General features: G+C 47.6%; 7 protein-coding genes across 7 annotated transcripts; 5 read left to right on the top strand and 2 right to left on the bottom strand.

Moving 5' to 3' along the window:
* Positions 1 to 6,743: 6,743 nt before the first annotated feature.
* On the top strand, positions 6,744 to 7,331 carry AKAW2_50220A (uncharacterized protein; the record flags this gene model as incomplete). The annotated part of the gene is made up of 2 exons (XM_041690014.1): positions 6,744 to 6,887; positions 6,945 to 7,331. 2 exons carry the CDS (start codon positions 6,744 to 6,746, stop codon positions 7,329 to 7,331), a joined length of 531 nt encoding a protein of 176 aa, XP_041543641.1.
* A 52-nt stretch (positions 7,332 to 7,383) lies between these two features.
* AKAW2_50219S (uncharacterized protein) lies at positions 7,384 to 8,349 on the bottom strand (the record flags this gene model as incomplete). Its single annotated transcript, XM_041690013.1, has 2 exons — positions 7,384 to 8,164; positions 8,210 to 8,349. 2 exons carry the CDS (start codon positions 8,347 to 8,349, stop codon positions 7,384 to 7,386), a joined length of 921 nt encoding a protein of 306 aa, XP_041543640.1.
* Positions 8,350 to 9,525: 1,176 nt separating this feature from the next.
* On the top strand, positions 9,526 to 9,909 carry AKAW2_50218A (uncharacterized protein; the record flags this gene model as incomplete). The annotated part of the gene is made up of 2 exons (XM_041690011.1): positions 9,526 to 9,730; positions 9,872 to 9,909. The coding sequence occupies 2 exons, from the start codon at positions 9,526 to 9,528 to the stop codon at positions 9,907 to 9,909; spliced, it is 243 nt and encodes an 80-aa protein (XP_041543639.1).
* A 383-nt stretch (positions 9,910 to 10,292) lies between these two features.
* On the top strand, positions 10,293 to 11,157 carry AKAW2_50217A (uncharacterized protein; the record flags this gene model as incomplete). Its single annotated transcript, XM_041690010.1, has 7 exons — positions 10,293 to 10,328; positions 10,473 to 10,505; positions 10,570 to 10,591; positions 10,643 to 10,876; positions 10,931 to 11,016; positions 11,064 to 11,074; positions 11,127 to 11,157. 7 exons carry the CDS (start codon positions 10,293 to 10,295, stop codon positions 11,155 to 11,157), a joined length of 453 nt encoding a protein of 150 aa, XP_041543638.1.
* Positions 11,158 to 12,071: 914 nt separating this feature from the next.
* On the top strand, positions 12,072 to 12,728 carry AKAW2_50216A (uncharacterized protein; the record flags this gene model as incomplete). Its single annotated transcript, XM_041690009.1, has 1 exon — positions 12,072 to 12,728. One exon carries the CDS (start codon positions 12,072 to 12,074, stop codon positions 12,726 to 12,728), a length of 657 nt encoding a protein of 218 aa, XP_041543637.1.
* A 498-nt stretch (positions 12,729 to 13,226) lies between these two features.
* Positions 13,227 to 14,196, top strand: AKAW2_50215A (uncharacterized protein; the record flags this gene model as incomplete). Its single annotated transcript, XM_041690008.1, has 2 exons — positions 13,227 to 13,908; positions 13,964 to 14,196. The coding sequence occupies 2 exons, from the start codon at positions 13,227 to 13,229 to the stop codon at positions 14,194 to 14,196; spliced, it is 915 nt and encodes a 304-aa protein (XP_041543636.1).
* Positions 14,197 to 14,970: 774 nt separating this feature from the next.
* AKAW2_50214S (uncharacterized protein) lies at positions 14,971 to 15,747 on the bottom strand (the record flags this gene model as incomplete). The annotated part of the gene is made up of 4 exons (XM_041690007.1): positions 14,971 to 14,981; positions 15,034 to 15,297; positions 15,364 to 15,671; positions 15,731 to 15,747. 4 exons carry the CDS (start codon positions 15,745 to 15,747, stop codon positions 14,971 to 14,973), a joined length of 600 nt encoding a protein of 199 aa, XP_041543635.1.
* Between the last annotated feature and the right edge of the window lie 1,586 nt (positions 15,748 to 17,333).

Below are 17,333 nucleotides of genomic sequence, written 5' to 3'. Positions count from 1 at the left end.
AAGAATTGATGATGTGTTCAGATGGGGTTTGTACAATGAATGTGGGAGGCAAAGCGGACTTTCACAAGTTTGGAGATGAATGTGGATCATGTGCCTGACAATTGCGGAAGTATATTACCGGGCGGTCGTTCTATGTGGAGATGGAATCTGCGTCGACTAGTGCTTATACGACGGTCTACTGTGGATTGTGTCAGGTAATTAATGGCAAAAGGGGACTCTGCTGATTCCACAGCTTGCTTAAATTGATGCATTAAAAGTTATCTGTTACTAAAAAGATGGGGTGTCCTTACAAATTCCCCATTGATGTTCAAAACTATAATACCCTACACGTTACGCCGTTGATGTCATTTACCGCCTGCTGAAAATGCGTACTTACTGCATGCAGATATGAACTCGCTGGATCTAGATCCTTCCGGACAACTTTTAGACACTATCTGGCACACATAGTGGAGGCAATCACACAGCCAGGTGCTTTATACACCTCATCCAGTCACATGTAGATTATAATAATATTAAGTGTTTTTTCTGATATCATATTTTTATTTATAATACCAAATAAAAATATGGAAAAATTGATGAAGGTATCCAATGTCTTTCTTAATAATATGATTAGCTAACATATAAACTTACAGCCTCTAGGATCCTGTTACTATTGAGATATAACACCATTAAGAAAACAGCTTTATATGGAATTACAAGATGGGCCGCCCAGCCGTGTGGGCTGCGCGACCGTGGATTACGTTAATTAGGTCAGGTTAGATGACCGTCCGTGTAGATCGTATTTTGAGTACATCGTATTGGCTTTGATGACCACCGCAGGCACCAGAAAGCTCCAAAGATGTAAACCCTATGCTTGGGCTTCAAAGCTGTGCTCAAGGTTTACTCGATTTTATAGGGCACATTAGAACACGTTCGCAGCTGTTCAAAGACGCCAAGACACTTTACAAGTCATTTAGAGTAGCTCAGAGCGGTGCGATCCTATTCTGGCATCCTTCAATCACAATTTGCCTAACAAATTTGAATGGCCACCAGCAAGGGAGTATTCGTATTTTACTTGAACGATGAAACCAGTTGTTAAGGAAAGGCTATTTTAGTATGACGTTGTTGATTGATTCTAGATGTTCTATTGATAGGCTTTAAATAACTGCTGTATCAGGTCGATATCACTCATCTTTATTCTCCGATCATGACTACCCCTTAGTAAAGCATCAGAACAACTCAACTGTCAAAATGCCAATGAGAGGACGAGCACACACAACATATTCTTGGGCCGCGCTAGAGAAACTCGAAAGACCTATGAGCAACAAAATCGAAACCCCAATCCCCCTTCAAGAACTCATGAATGCTCTGGCAAAGTACGTGGTTCAGGTTACCAAGCAATCGATACATCACCTCTCTCCCGCAAACGGAGTTTGTACATCAAATGACCGAATATCAGCATGCGTCTCAACCCAAAATACAGTGACTTCACCATTTTGTGTGGTGATGAGTCCTTCCCTGCCCATAAATGTATAGTCTGCCCGCAATCAAAATTCTTCTCTGGTGCCATGGATGAAGATTTCATTGTAAGCAGCCAGAGTGGCCTGCCGTTTTCGAGTCATCTGTCTGACTTGGGGAAATTGCAATAGGAAGCTACCACAAATACCGTCGAAATCCAAGAAGATCCGACTTTGATGAAGCAGGCGATTTAGTACTTATATACTTTGGACTACCAAGTCATATCTCATAATGCAACAAAACGAAGTCACGGACATAGCAATGGTTCGAGCCTTACAAGCTCGAGTCGCCAAGTTCCTAATGGTGAAGTGGGTACATCTACACTGCAGGAAGCTCGGGAGACCTCAAATCAATCTCCTGATACAACCGATGCTGGAGATACCACTCCTATGCTCGACCCTCTCTCATTCCACATACTTATGTACTCTCTGGCGGACCGTCTCCTCATTACAGGATTGAAAGCTCTCGCCCAATAAAGGTTGAACATGAAATGGTTCAAAGACTAGATGCGACTTCGTTCCCGCAGGCAGTCTTGGAAATCTACCATTCAACGCCTAGAAGTGACAGAGGTTTAAGAGACCTTGCCGTGGACATCACTATACGTAACCTTACTACTTTGAGGCGGAAAGATGAGGCAGCTGATGCTATCTTGCAAGACACTCTCTTTGATTCCGTTCCACAATTCGCACGTGACATGCTGATCGCGATGATAAAGAAGTCCGTGACCGCTTGAGGTAAAAGTGAGAGCTGTGGAAGGAACAGGGCTGAGTAGAATAAATGGTTAGGACAGAACTGCCAATGTAGGTCGAAACACAACCACAGATACTCAAATTATCGGACGACATTTCTGTATACCGAAGTATATCACTGCCTTGATCCTTTGTAGTTGAGAACTGAGGGATATCTACTGCTTCATTTAGCTGCTTTACAAGTGTTTGTGATATGTGGACTCGGTTCTATGGCCTACTATAGCAACTAAGTCGTGTCTGTACTAGATGAACACATTTCTCGCACCTGATCACTGATACTGCATTTCGCGCCTAAGAGGTACTCTCCTGGCTCACCTACTAAATAATACAGACAGGATGCCTATTTATTGTAAGCTTTAAACTCTCTAGCTACATGAATTTGCCAATTATGCCTCTTTAGAACTTCGTAGTCATTTAAAACCTGACTGCACATGAATATTTTTCCTTTCTCACCGCCAAAGGACCAAGTAGTCTCTTCAAATCAATCATCAAAGATAGTACTGCACCATCAATTCTCCTTAAAGAAATCCTAGGATCCAAGAATGATACGAACCTAGATCCAGTCTTTATGCAAAGAGCGAGTGAGGTGCGGATACTGTACAAGTCCGCACGACCAGCGCCACAGCTTCCCAGGGATCAGGCCCAGATGCTCAGACTGCAATGGAGAACGCCCGACAGGAAACTGGACATGCCAGGCACCGCTGATTCCTCGGTCTTCCTCCCAATGACAGCAAATCTCCGAATCTTACAATTGAACATGATAAAATCCTGGGCAGGAATGGAAGTTCTCATCAACGACCACCACAGCCAGAACCTCGACCTTCTCCTAATCCAAGAACCACCTACAATCGCATACGCATCCACGATGTGGCACAACCCGCTCCGAGACAAGTTACATCTGCGACTTCTGGAGACAGTACAGAGAACAGCTCTTATTCGAATCCTTTCAGCCTTCCGCACAGTATCTACGGCTGCACTCGAAGTTGAGACCTATATCCTACCAACTCACTTGCGACACAAACAGCGAGGACAAGTAGCGTCTGCTCGGCTCAGTACTCTGTCAGATGACCGTCCGATCCACGAAGTAATGAGGTGAGCAAAGGAACGCAGCACCTATACCCGTACGGGGGCCCGCTTTCCCCTAGCCAAAACACTGCGAACCATGAATTTTGGGCGGCTGCAGGCCTTAGAAACAATTGACCCAAAACCACTTGCGCCATGGCAGAACCAGCCCATTGCAGAAATCGCGACCGAACCTGATCGGGAGAAAGCTCAGCCAACGCGCGGGTGCAGCAACCTTCAACAAGTATCACAGTCTTCTCTGATGCTTCAGGAAAAGGGAATCAGCTAGGGGCCGCAGCAGTAGCTCTTGATCACAACCAGCAGATAACGGGGTCCCGACAAATCAGTATCGGCTTAATGGAATACTGATCGGTCTACGCGGCCGAGCTCATGGCAATCTATTATGCAATCGGGCTGGTTTTCCAACTAGCGCAAAAGAAGCATGCTACAACGACAAACCAAGGCCCAGCGATAATCCTCAGCGACAGTATGTCCGCGCTGCAAGTGATCGCAGACCCATGGAACAAATCGGGCCAGCGGATCATCCAGGCTATTCATCAGTCTGCTGCAGAGCTAAAAGCACGAGGAATTCCGCTGCGATTACAATGGGTCCCGGGACACTGCGGTAACCCTGGGAATGAAACGGCGGACCGTCTGGCCAAGGAAGCGGTGGGGGCGGAAAAGAAACACCCGTTCCAGCACCTTCTATCGCGGGAGAAGGCTTTCATCCGCAACACAATCAAAAGTGAATGGGAACAAGAGTGGAAGACCTCTAAGAATGGAGGGCACCTCCGGCGCATGAATCGGGCCCTACCCGCATGCCGCACGCGCCGACTGTACGGCTCGCTTCCCCGCAACCGTGCTTACCTGCTGGCGCAACTTCGGACCGGCCACTCATGGCTCGCCACCTATGCTAAGCAACATGGCTTCCGAGATAACGAGCAGTGCGAATGTGGAGCGACAGAAACCGTGGTCCATGTATTAGTTGACTGCCCGCGGCTGAGTGCCCTACGGCAAGAATTGCGGCGGATAATCGGAGGCGTGTTTAACAACATTTCAGATATGCTAGGAGGAGCAGGCCAAGGTAAGGAAGGTAAGTTGAAAGATGCCACGCAGAACGGTAGCGTCCTAGGGGCGGTACTGGATTTTGCAGAGGCGTCGCAGAGATTTCGAAGTCGCGCGCCACGAGGGCGGCAGAACAGAACACCAGGCAACGGCCAACACAGGCCTTGACGAGGCTCCAAGTTCGTCAGGAAAGTAATAGTCTACAATTAATGGATGTACATAGTGAGTAGATAGTGGTTCCCTGCATATCGCTTAAGGAGTTGGATCCCAGGTCAGATGATACGATGTGATATCCGATTATGATATGTACCTTGCATGGATCTGACAGGCTACTTCTGGTAGCCTGATCAGGATATGCGGTGAGACCAGACAAGGCAACACTATAGCTATAAATAGCTGTACTTATCCCCATCGATAGTGAAAATATCATCACACTTGTACCTCAGTTTAGGTTTCCAACTTAAGGCGAGGGGCCAGCGTATGAATTATCATCATCATCATCATCACTGTAAACAATTTGGGACGTCCATAGCGTAGTCGATAAAATGGATGGATCAGCGAACTGAGACATTCTCCTGAGACATTCTCATACGATCTCCCCTTGAAGGCTGCAAACTCACAGTTCCCCAAATAGCGACTTGTTGCTACACACGTCACCACAAAAGTATATAACTCTACATCTCAACTTTCAGATGTTGCACCTGAGCTACTTTGTAGTGTAAGTAATCTAGTTCCGTGACCAAGGCAATCGATATCACTACTCCAACGTGGTGTATAATAATGAATCCAGTACCCTCTTATAAAGATACTTTTAGATGGCTTTATGTGATGGATCTACTTGTCAGGGTAGAAAGCCCGCCCCCCAGGTAAGGAATCAACCACGAAACACTGTAGATGCGAGTATAAGTGACAAAGGTAGCCTATATCCACAGCATGGACTAATTCTTGAGGGATTAGTCGCCTAACGATAAGGGATTCCCATTCTATACATCATAACGAAAGATTGTAGAACCGCTATCGATGACCTCACGACTCTTGACACCCGCCTTGGTATGTCATCCTATCATATTTTATTTTAGCTTCTGAGAATAATTTAGCTAGATAATAGACATGCAATATTATACGAGAAAGGTCTTGCTTATCTATATTAGAAATCTAAGTATTGATTCATCTGTATAAGAAAGCTTTTTTGGATTTGCGAATAGTTTATTATGAGAATATACTACTTAAACAACATATCTTGATATGAAGTGCGGTTGCGCATGCAGCACTTGGTATAAGATAAAAATATCTTGATTAAAAGACTCAACTGCAAAAGCAAGTCTTTTATTGTAAGGTAAGGCCTCCGATTTGAAGAAAATTGGATTGTATAGCTTCAAATTGACTACTTAGTGGTATACGCGTTGTTTTGGTAGGCGAACGCGACGGCCGGCGGCCGGTCGGGTGCCCGATTACGTTAACTAGTCGATACTTGATGACGTAATCCGTGGCCGGTCAGCCACACCTCCCTTACTGGTTTCGGCTTCGGTATCCGTTCTGTTTCGGGCTTATTTATTTGCCCGTCCCTGCTTCTCATCGTCGATGACTATACAGAAAATAGCCCACCGCTAGCAGTCGTGGCGGCTAGTAGGACCTACTTGCATTCTTCAATGTCTACTTAAATGAGGGTTTGGCTCCGCTCAGACCAAGAGACGGAGTTCGCCAAACCCTCTTTACCTTCCATATACGGGGCGTGCTTCAGAAGCCATTAACATGAACTGTCACATTATAGCGTCTTGGCAGTAATGAATCGTAAACCGTATGTGCATAGCATCATCATGTGGCCCGAGTCAAAATGATAGGTTGAGTCTTGAACAGTAGGTCTTATCTCATGACCATGCATAACGGGGTTTATTGTGAAGGATGGATGCTTATCTATTGGATGGTACCCGGGACGGGACCTGAAACCTACTGTATTAAATAAGTCTAAGCGAAGAGAGCTAAGTTACAGGGGACGGCGTCACGTCCCAATATATTTTTGCCATCACGTGCGGGGATAGTGGCGATGATTCTCACCCGTAGCCGAAAGAGTCAGGCAGTAACAGTGCAGATACCCAATTCCGTTTAAAATATGATTGCGGCCAGGCTTGCCGGGCACTCCATTTCTAGCACGGGACGCTTTCGTCATCGAGTTCTTCATAAAACCAAGGCGATTTCCCCTTTCATTGCTTGGTGGGTTATTCCAAATTAACCCTCGGCTTCGCTGCAATTACGGAGGGCTAACGCTAGCCATATGTGGCTTGACAATTGCACCTCGGCCAGTTCGACACTACCGAACCCCTCATTTCACGTCGAAACTCTCCGTCTCGCCAAACTATCCGTCAGACAAAAATGCAGAATGACGATGGATATCTCGTTATCTCTGGTGAAAGACCACCCGACGACTTACTGGCCGCGGTTGAAGCCGAGATATCGTCGTCATTCCCGAGGAGATGTGGACTGAATGGGCAGCAGCTAATGAAGTTCAATGCGAAAGTATGTTCACATGGGCGTGTACCAGAGCTTATTCCGGTATTTAGCTGACGGTTACAGCTCCCTCATGAAGCATGGTTTCAAGAGTACCTCGGATGTTCGTCTTCCGACGCCAAAAAGGTCGGCGACACAATAGTCAGGTCGTTCAACAACAATCGAATTGGACGATTTGTTCCCGGGCCTCCTGGTACTGTGCTTATTTACAGAGCGGCAAGTCGGCAGGGCCTTAGTCCTGAAACTGGATTTTTTAGGATTGTGCCCAAGTCGCATCGAATGACAGCTGCCGAGATAAAACGGGCCAACTCCATATCGGTCACCCTTAGCGCCAAAGATACCTTGTACATGCCGGCGAATACAACTATCGAATATATCGCATCCGGGAAGAGTGTGGCCCTTTGTGAGGCTTTATCTGCCTCACTCAACAATGACACTAAAATGGAGATGTGATGGGGTGATATTTCATGTTGCCCTTTAATGCAAAGATGTATTAATAAGATAGTCAATAACTATAGAAGAAGTTCGGATCTGAGTTGGAAAACGGAACTAGCAAGGTATCATGCGTCCACCCAGAGTCAAAGTTTGGGAAAGTCCAGCACGGGTCAGAGTTGGGAAATGGCTGCTGATTCATAAGATCTCGGTCGGAGAAACCCTGCGAATGAAGGGGAGTGATTGCTATTTCATTACCTATGGAGCCCTGCTCTGCTCCCGGCAGAAGGGAACGTTGAACTCCGCCCCTTTGTACCGCTGTTTGCTCCGCCATTTGCGGTAAGAAACTGGTGCTGTCGATTTGCTGTATAGGGCGAGACTCCTGCGAAGCGACCTCTATGCCACACGAGGGATTAAGGGGACCCTCCTGCTGGGGTGGTATGTCGGCAGAAGTGCGCTCCCTGGGCTGGAAGGAGTGGATTTCGAGGGTCCCGACGCCTTCCTCCCTATCTCGTCGGCGTCCGAATTCAATGCGACGCTTGGAACTGCGCGTCCTATGGCCATTGCGTGGATCCCCATCCGATTCCCGGCAAAGACGCCGCCTTTTTGTTCGCGCGTCTCGATGATCTCCGGTTGGGGTATATGGGGATACTGGGGGAATCATGGTAACCGATTCCTGAGAACTTGGGCGAGTCAGAGAAGGCATAGGTGTAATCCAAGTATGTACGGGAGGGCCGAAGCAATCTTGGATTGCCTGTAAAGTCGCCGACATAACTTGATAAGTAGATGTCACTGGATCGTTTTTGAGATACTCATTAATAGCACGGATGCCATCCTTGCTCGTACGGGCCCAACTGAGACTGGTCAGCCAACGAACCGAAAATGCTTCTGATATTTACCTTTTCCAGCTTGTACCCTTGATCGCAGCTAGCATACCAGCATCCAGACAAGACCATCGTTCTCCCTCTCGCAGCTTGGACGTGTGTTTCTTCCAGTCCTGACCAACACTCAGTCGCAATGCCAAATCCCGATACGACATACCACGTCTTAATACATGTCCCTGTTTCTCAAGTTCTTGAGCTTTTGACTCTATCTGTGCCGCCAGACGTCTGTATAGCAGTCGACGAGCCAACGGCGACGAAGAAGAATGATGCTCTATAGCGCTGACCGTCTGTTGGATGCTATTACCCGCATGCGGACTAGAGAACGACGTCCAAAATACGCTTGGGTTTGCCGAATATTTCTCAAAAGACTGCGTGATTTCCTTGACTTTATCCTCCCCACGCTCAAATGATTTCAGAAGTTCCACCAATCGTGATATTTCGTCTTCCTTGAGATCGTGACGACGGTAAAAGTATTCTCGAATTGCGTCGTTTTGGATGCAGCGACGATGGGTCCGTTCACTTTTGATTCATTCCGGGTACGAGGTACGTCTTTGAGAGCTCTATTCAAATATAGAATGGTCGCTTTGGCATTGTCTTCGAACTGACGCCCTAGATCCTTGAGAACCTCCCCAAGATTCTGTACTGCGTCAGCTTCAAATCCAGGCATACAGAGAACTTCACATACATTGTCAACTGGGAATAGCAAGTCGGCAAGCACCTCAAATTGTCTCTGGAGTGCTGTTCTCGTGCTCAGGGAAACAAGCGCCATGTTTGTGTTGGAGAAGATAACTTTCCTTTGCGGTACGCCTCATTGGGGAGGTTGTACCTTTTCAGAATCTGACTAGTGTATGCTATTCCCAAAAGGGGTTGATTTCGATTGCCCTGGACAGTTAAAACCAAACCCTTTTGGGAATCAAATTGAAACGCTTTTCCGAGCTCAGTCGACCAAGTGCTTTTCGGTCAATGTCTTCCCCTCGATCCCGATTGGTGCAATCACTAGACCAAATCAGACGCTGTCAGCTGGAGCCCAAGCGGTCTCACAGCCCACAATCTCAGCTATGTCGTCAGCATTGCGGAAAATAATCAATCTAACTGGAAGTTACGACACCCAATGTATCTCATACAGAGAGTCATCCGTCGTGCATGCCAGATTTACCTACGCAGGGATATTGGCTCCCAGTCATGCTTGTGGGAGTGCTGGGTCGGCCGGGCTACATCAGCCAGGCTGGGAGCAGTAACACGCAGCGGGTCAGAATTGTAACTGGCATTGTATATGATATGCAGCCCCATTGCAGTCGCTCCGTGCATAGCTACGCTGACCTGCTCTGGTCATGGTTTTGAGAGGGTGGCTGGCTCATCTAGCTCAAATCGCCCCGCGAATTTGCGGCGAAAATTCTTCCCGAGATCTTGAATTCTCATGTCTTGGTGACCCTGGGTCTTCCAAGAGAAGCACTGCGCCTAAGCCCCCGGTTCCCATCAGTGGCCTCCAGTGTCACTACATAATCCCACTCAGTCCCTGCACGTGGCTGTTCTCGAGTATGCCCCTCCCACCCGCTTGCCACTTCCTCTGCTCGCTTGTTCTCACGCAATTTCGGGCTCGCCAGACAAATGAGTACTGCGACCCACCACCTCCAAAACTCAATCAGATCTCAGAAGGAACAGAAGCTAATTGTTTAGCCATATTACTAGGCCTGTTTTGCGAGCGCCTGCTGTGAGCAGATTAATTTCCCGTAGTTCTCTCAACCACACTAGTCTGTGCAATATTTCGAATTCACTTCAGACCCAAAAAATTCATTTTTGTAAGGTATACGGAGCTATCATCTAGCGATCCAGAATCCAATACTATGCCTACTACTCACTACAGATATTGCCTCTCGGAGCAACAGTGAAACTCAAGCAACGCTCTTCTTACCGGTGCCTCACCGGATGCTTCCAGCAGTGATACACTTTTTATCATTGGAAGCACTCAACCTCTGGTTCATAGAGGTGAAGTACTGCTTGGCTTGAGCTGCCTGTAAGCTTTCGGCTTTGAATAGGCAGGAGATGCCCTGCAAACTCGGAGGGCCAACAGCGCGGTTGCAATCGTGGAAGCAAGCACATGCAGCGCCACGATTCCTGTCAGAAAATAAAGAAAGTCAGTCTTATACTATAGAGTTTTCTTTACATTCTTGTTTCTTGTTTCATCAAATCAGGCGGGCGCTCACAATGGTGACGCGTCAAAAATACCATTTCCGTGCTTATTCTGTTCATCAGTTCGCAGGCGACTAATGACCTAAAGTGTCCTAGCACTGACCTCGTCACACATGGAATTGTCCTAGAGCGATAGATCACACTGTTACACTCAAGGCTTGACGGTAATGCAGGGGAAATAAAAGGCCTCTTTGCTCGCCGGTACAGGTAAGCCTGCATCTCAGGTAATGGCAATAGGCAAGGGGACTGAGTTAGAAGGCCTACTATATTTTCAGTACCGATCTGCTTTCTCCATGGCTGTTCGACAAGCCACAAGTTCTTTGGAGGATATACTTTCGAATCTACACGGTTCAAGTCTCTCAAGGCTCCTGCTTATACTGGCAGAGAATGTCTATCCTGAGAGGGGGCCCCGGTTCTCTCCCGAGGAACAGAAACCGCATTGGTGGCCTGCTGAAATTACATACACCCACCCGTATAATATGACAAAAGAAGGTCAGTATAATTAAAAAATGAAGCATTTCAGGTAAAGGACTGATTGTCACAAAGATCGCATGAGGGTGATAACTCACATCCTTAGTCCCTATGATTTGGTTGACGACGTGGTTCTCAGAAGTTTCCGGCAAATGAAGAAAGTACGACATGAGGATGTTAAACTTCTGTGTAGCATGCTAAAGAAAAGAGGAGATACTAGTAAGTATCAAATCTTCTTGGAAGTTGACTCTCGTCTTAAACGAATATACAGCACGGATGAGCAAGAATCATTGCCACCTTAGTTTTCACGTCACAACCTTACTACCTCCAAAAGGAGAAGCAGCAGTGCCAAAGAGGATCAGTGTGGAATCATTACTCTGTAATATATATAAAATGGGGCTCAAAGCCATTTTCGTGGCGAGGTCTTATAGATTAGTCTTGAGAACGAGGTTTATGAGAGTATGTATGCCTTTTGTGGGTCAAACCTGATCGACCAGCTTGGAATATTATCCCCCGAGGATTGCAAGGATTGACTGGTCTTTCAAAGACATAGTCCAAATATCCGAATTTGGGCACTTCACATGATACCATTCACTTATTCGTGTCCTTTCTTCTTTCTCTGTGCCATCATGCTAGGCTTACGGTCAAGACATCTAAAAGAGACCTTCTCTCGTAGACGATCGAGGAGCACTCTATTGAAATGTTGAATTGCCGTGAAGACGCAGAGGAGGTTCTAGCTGATTATTCCGGACCGTTTTATTGACCCATTTTTGCAAAGCACGCTCACCATCGCGGTGATGATCTTGCCTCGCATCTTACCAGACATATGGCTGTAATTGGCGACCGGACATGGGCGAACCAGATCTAGGCCGCTGTTGAAATAGTACATCAGAACGATATTGTTTAACAAGACGTTAAAGCAAAGAACTTTTTGATCAATGCACAGGGAAATTCTTGGCTTGTGGACTTCCGTGGTGGCTGCACGGAAGGTGGGTTTCCAATGAGCTGAAAGAGACGAAGGAGAGCTACAACGACTTAGCAACATAAATAGGTTTCTGGGTAACTAATGTGTCTGACAAATTCTATGGATGAGTATGCCAGCGAAAGTGGAAACTCTGCTGTCGCTACATAAATCACACATCTCTTCCTGAAAATCACACAACCGACATCCTCGGACTTCAAGATTCCTGAACAATATCGGCCTTCTTTTTCCATCATGACTGAAATGAGCTACACGCTGGAGCAGAAATACATGTGCACTGCTAAGGAGTGTACCAAAGAATTCACTTCTATTGGCGATTGGCGTATCCACGTGGAAGACTATTTCTTCGATGCCGGGCGCATATGTCTCTACGATAGCTGCGGTGAATTCTTCCCAGCCAGCTCCAATGAGTCGCTTGCCCATCGGTCTCATCTCTACCTCAAGCATCATGTCGAACCGTGCCGCACGGAAGAACTGAGAGAAGCCTTTATCGATAAGAACTTTTGCTCTGTTGCGGAAGGAAGGATGTGGTGCTCTCTTTGTCGCAAAATGCTGGAATTGGACAACCGTGCGGAGGTCCTCGACCATTTCCAAGGGCATATCTGGGATGGATCTCAATTCAAGATCCCTGGGCAAACGAAATATCCAGACACCAACCGAGCGAGGAAGGAGCTAGTCGAAAGATCAGCAGAATCAGCGAACGAAGGCGACTATTATGTAATCGATCTCGCTCGGCGCGGAACTATTGTATGGATACCCCCTGCTGAGAGAAAGGGGGTTTTTGACGGTCGGAATACTGCCTGCACGGATGAAATTCTCGGACTGGGAAAGGGCATGAGCATTGATCTAGAGCTAGCACTTGAGCAGGATAGGAATGATCACCATGTTTAGCGGGATGAATGAAGTGAGGGATGAGAGGCATATGTAAGAAGTCGCACTGGGAGTACACGTCGGATACCCTCTCCGTCAGATGCCATTGTGTTGTGAACAATTTGAGTAGGTGCGTATGCTACGTACAGATTGGCTTTTAAAGTCCTGGAAGTATAAGGTCGCTTGACCTGTTGTTACGATGCGTAAGATGTCGGGGTTTTGGGGGGTTGAATCCTTCGTCCGAGACGTGGCACAACCCCCTCAGGGATTTGATGACTACCATTATGAACCGATCCAAGAAACAGCGTAGAATTTGGGAACCATGCAGATCCTCCGGCGCCGACATTGACGAATCGGCCATTGACCCTTGAGAAGGGGGGTCTCTACCTTGTCCAACGTTTACCGTGATTTGGTATTTGATTATGTGAGCTCCGGAGAACTGTGCCAGGCTCGTATGGGCCAAGTCCATTTTCCTCGGCTTAGGCCATGTCTATTTCAAAGCCAGGTTAACACAGATCAATGAGTATGGTGACTCCAGAGTCGAAGAGACGACGCTCTCCAAACCAAATTTTCCCTGAGCCAAAAGCCGACGAGCACACGAATGATCAACTCCAGTTGTACCGCACTCTAACACATGTCACAAGTCTGCCCTATGCGTGTCCTCTGTGTCTTCGTGGGTATAGCCGGTATGATAACCTCTACGGGCACTTCAGAAGGACGGAGGAGGCACAACACCGGGCGTTGAAGACCCTGTGGTTCGGTAGCAAATGCCCAGTTTGCAGCAAACCCGCTGACCATGTCTTGCGACATGTGGCAATGCGACATCCTACGAATTACCAGAGTTTGATGAAGTCAACCTTGCGCTTAAAGCACGAAGCGGCCGCCACGATTCCTACATCGCCAGGATGTTTCAAGCATACGTTCCTATTCCCTCTGAGACGAACAGACTGTGTTGTCAGCCTACCTCCCACTAAGCAGAAACGGAGGCCACGCACACGAGACCACATCAACGAGACCCGAGAAGACATTGGACGTGAGAAAACATCCTTGAAGAAGCGAAAGATGGAAACTCCTGGTTCAGAACAAGACAATATTGGCGTTGGGGAAGGTCGTATCGAGGGGCTGGCTCCTCCGCATGCGTCGGAGTTCCGTTGTCATCCCACGATTATACATGACCCTCCTACATTCGTCAACATGGTCGGTATGGAACTCATACATGTCGACGAAACAGAATATACGAGACTAATAATTCACAGGCCAGGGGTTCCATTATGGAAGTAACCTAGACCAAGGAGGACTTTCCTGTCCAACCGATTCGTTATCCTTCCCATCTCCGGCACGGTTCCCGGAAAATATTCAAGAACCGAGTATTGATTTTTCAGATCGGGGGCACTTGTCGAATCTAGGTGCAGGATACCAGGTACCTTGGGACATATTCCTTTCCACAGAAGACAACATACATCAGTACAGTGATAAGGATGGCTGGTAGGTTCCACGGAATTTATTTTATGTCTCACGACCTAAGGAGTCGCTGAAGACTCGAATATGACTTTAACACGCGTGGGAACAACTGTCATTAGAACCAATTTCCCGGTCAGACCAACGTCCCTGTCCGTATATACGCCGCGCCCAAGCTCTAAATGCTTTCCATCGAGCACTGAAGACTCGTAGATCAGGACTGGGATGTGGAGACATGGAAAGGGGGCGTGCAGTCTTGCCTTCCCCATGACCCTTGAAAGTATTACGCGGACCGGCTATGATAGTGTCAGGAGACAGTCTAGCGAGAGGACTTTTAGTAAACATCAGCTACTCACCCCGTCACAGATCAGTGAAAGCAAAGGTTTCAAGCGCTCCAGTGCATCAGAGTCGAGCGGGCTCTCGACGTATACCTCGTCCTTGGGGAGTCCTCGGAACGCTTCTGTTTCGAAATATTCCCGAAAGCTTGGAATTAGCCTATCCCTGGCCAACGTATAATTGCATAACTGAAACATAGATAAATGCTTGGACATTTTGCGGCGTGGCTTTTGTTTGGCAAATGACTCCCCGACAGCGGACTTCATGTGGATTCTCTTTTATCTACCCCGCCAAGTCACATGCTAGTTCTGGTATGACAATCTCACCGCATCCATGACAGGATGACAACCATATCGAAAACCCGCTATTGCTGTTGCCAGGCACATGTTCCCTGATTACTGTACATCTCGATCAGTTAACTGGATAAGCATCCGCAACTGTATCGAATCGACTGGTTTAATGACCGACACTAATCCAGGACTATAGTAAGGTCAGCCATGCAAGCAGCGTATAAATTGACGGGAGACGTTACTAGAGAGAATCTCTTCTTCCCAGACCCCGACCTCATAGTCCACTAGTCCATGCTTTTCTATCCTGTCACAGATAGCAATCAGCTCCGCACCAAATGTTTCTATTTGTGAAATGCTCAGACATGGGTCGGGAAGAGGAATGTTCGCCGTCACCGAAGCCTGAGTCAAATCCTTCTGCTTCTGCCAGACTGCAAGACAGCAGATATTGAACTCGCTCCAGAGCCTGAGTTGCCTAGGATGAACCGCAGCGTCGTCGTACAGAATGCCTGATAGAAACGGCGTGAGCCCATGGTCAGTGAAACAGTCCAAAACAACACATATAAGCGATAAACCTTGAGATATACCGCGCACTACTGCATCACTAGTAACCCAGAGGAGAAATCCTAATATGATCTCTGCTGCCTCGGCGGTTCGGTTGTGAAGACACAGACAGAGAGCTTTATCCTGATCCCTGCCGAATTGCCTCAGGATCTTTTCCAAGCAGATTTCGGCCGGACCCTCTTCTATCGTCTCCCGTTCGTAAAGCTCTTCTGCTGGGATTGAATACCTCAGGTGGTCATCATCTGGGGCGGAAAGGCGTAAAACGTCCGTGGAAAAGGTATCAGCTTGGTAAATGTGGTCGTTCCCGTCGTACAACAACCTGAGAAGGTAAGCATTAGCTGAGGCCAACTGAGCGGCGAATTCTAGTTTATTTCTTACATCAGTAAGTTTTCCATAATGATGTACTATTTCCGAAACCCACTTAAGACATCTCGGGGGTGAGTGTGGCCAGGTAGGACGTTGGTGAGCCTTGCTTACCGACACGGTGCAGGTTGGCAGAGAGTGGGCATATGTAGACAGGATCCTCGCTATGTTAATGTCGCTCACGACTCCGTGAGCTGAGTGTCGTCCATAGTGCAATCATCCAAGATGAACCATGATTCTAAGTCAATATGCATCAAGTGGAGCTTGGAAGAACTCGCGTGCTCTTTCGACCACGGATGGCGCGAGCTGCACCTCCTGGCAAGCACCTTATGGTTTACCGTAATCTGGTAGTGGGGAATGAATGCAGCCGACCGCCACTCTACACGTATCATGTAGCCCAATGGCCGGACTTATGCATGGGATAATGATAATCATTCTATCTGCATGCGTGAACGCCACCTCTGTGTAGTCATTCCTGTGTCTCTGTGGTGATGTAGGTGCTATGCTACCGCACAGATTTGATTTTGTTCCAAGAGCCGACTTGCCATAGACTGGCTGGTGCTCCAGGATACATCCACACCCATATCAGCGTTCTAGACCACTCAGTAAACAGACCCGCCTCTCAGTATTCTTGCCTCGTTCGACTATACTAATTTGTAGAAAGCGCAGTCACGCCCCCCCTCCCCCCTTAAAGAGCAACAAAAAGACGAATCGAACCTCTACCGGTCTAGTGGTACTGTGAACGAACAAACGATTTCACTTCTAACGCTATGGCTAGAAGTAGGCTGCTTGGTTAGTTTCCTCGGTTAAGTCTATAATACGAACTACTCTGTTGTATGATGGGTCGACATCAAACTTTGCTCTGGGCTGGTATATCTGCACAGAAAACCTATCCTGAAAGAGGCTTAGCTTACACACGCATTAACCGCCGTACTACACCTTCCGATACTGTTGGTACGCCATGTTCTACTAGCGTCCAATCGACTCCCGAACCCGGACACCCTTATCCGACGAATCCACTAGTGGGTTGATCATCTCAATTACAGCCCCAGTGAGTAAAGTAAGCTAAACCCAATTTTTCCAGGTTTGCACCCGGAGAATTTGGATAGATACGGAGTAGCGAAGCTTGGCAGGTCGTAGTAGCAACTAAGAACCAAGTACCCGCTAGGTAGATGGAGAACCGCCTGAGACCCGCAGAAGCATTGCGACCTCTCCCGGACCGAACAGTATTGTGCTGGACTACATCTGAAAATCTCTTGGGGACTGTGCTTGCACTTCTCTCGCCATACCTTTTTTTTTTCTATCCCTCTGGTCGTTAGGTCTTAACATCAGACCCATTGCAAGGTACATCTGGAATACCCTCCCATCGGCTGTGCTGGGCCTCCAAGGCCAGCCTCACTGCCGTCTTTTCCTTTAGCTGTGCTTCCCCATTTGATCCATCTCTCGGCCCTGCGACTTGGCTGCCAATGGACATGCCCGTCTTAACCTCCAATGATTACCGTGGAGGCTGCATGCCGCCGGACCTGATTTGCAGTGACATTCCTGTTCCCTCCGCTTGTCCAGAGCTCCTTTCCTTTCCTTCCCTTTCCCCTCCCACCCGCTCTCCAATTTAACTCCG

The sequence above is a fragment of the Aspergillus luchuensis genome, chromosome 5 (genome assembly GCF_016861625.1).
Source record: "Aspergillus luchuensis IFO 4308 DNA, chromosome 5, nearly complete sequence".
Classification (NCBI taxonomy): Eukaryota; Fungi; Ascomycota; class Eurotiomycetes; order Eurotiales; family Aspergillaceae; genus Aspergillus; species Aspergillus luchuensis.
The sequence above is the reverse complement of the archived record's forward strand: the minus strand, read 5'-3'. Positions and strand labels throughout refer to the sequence as shown.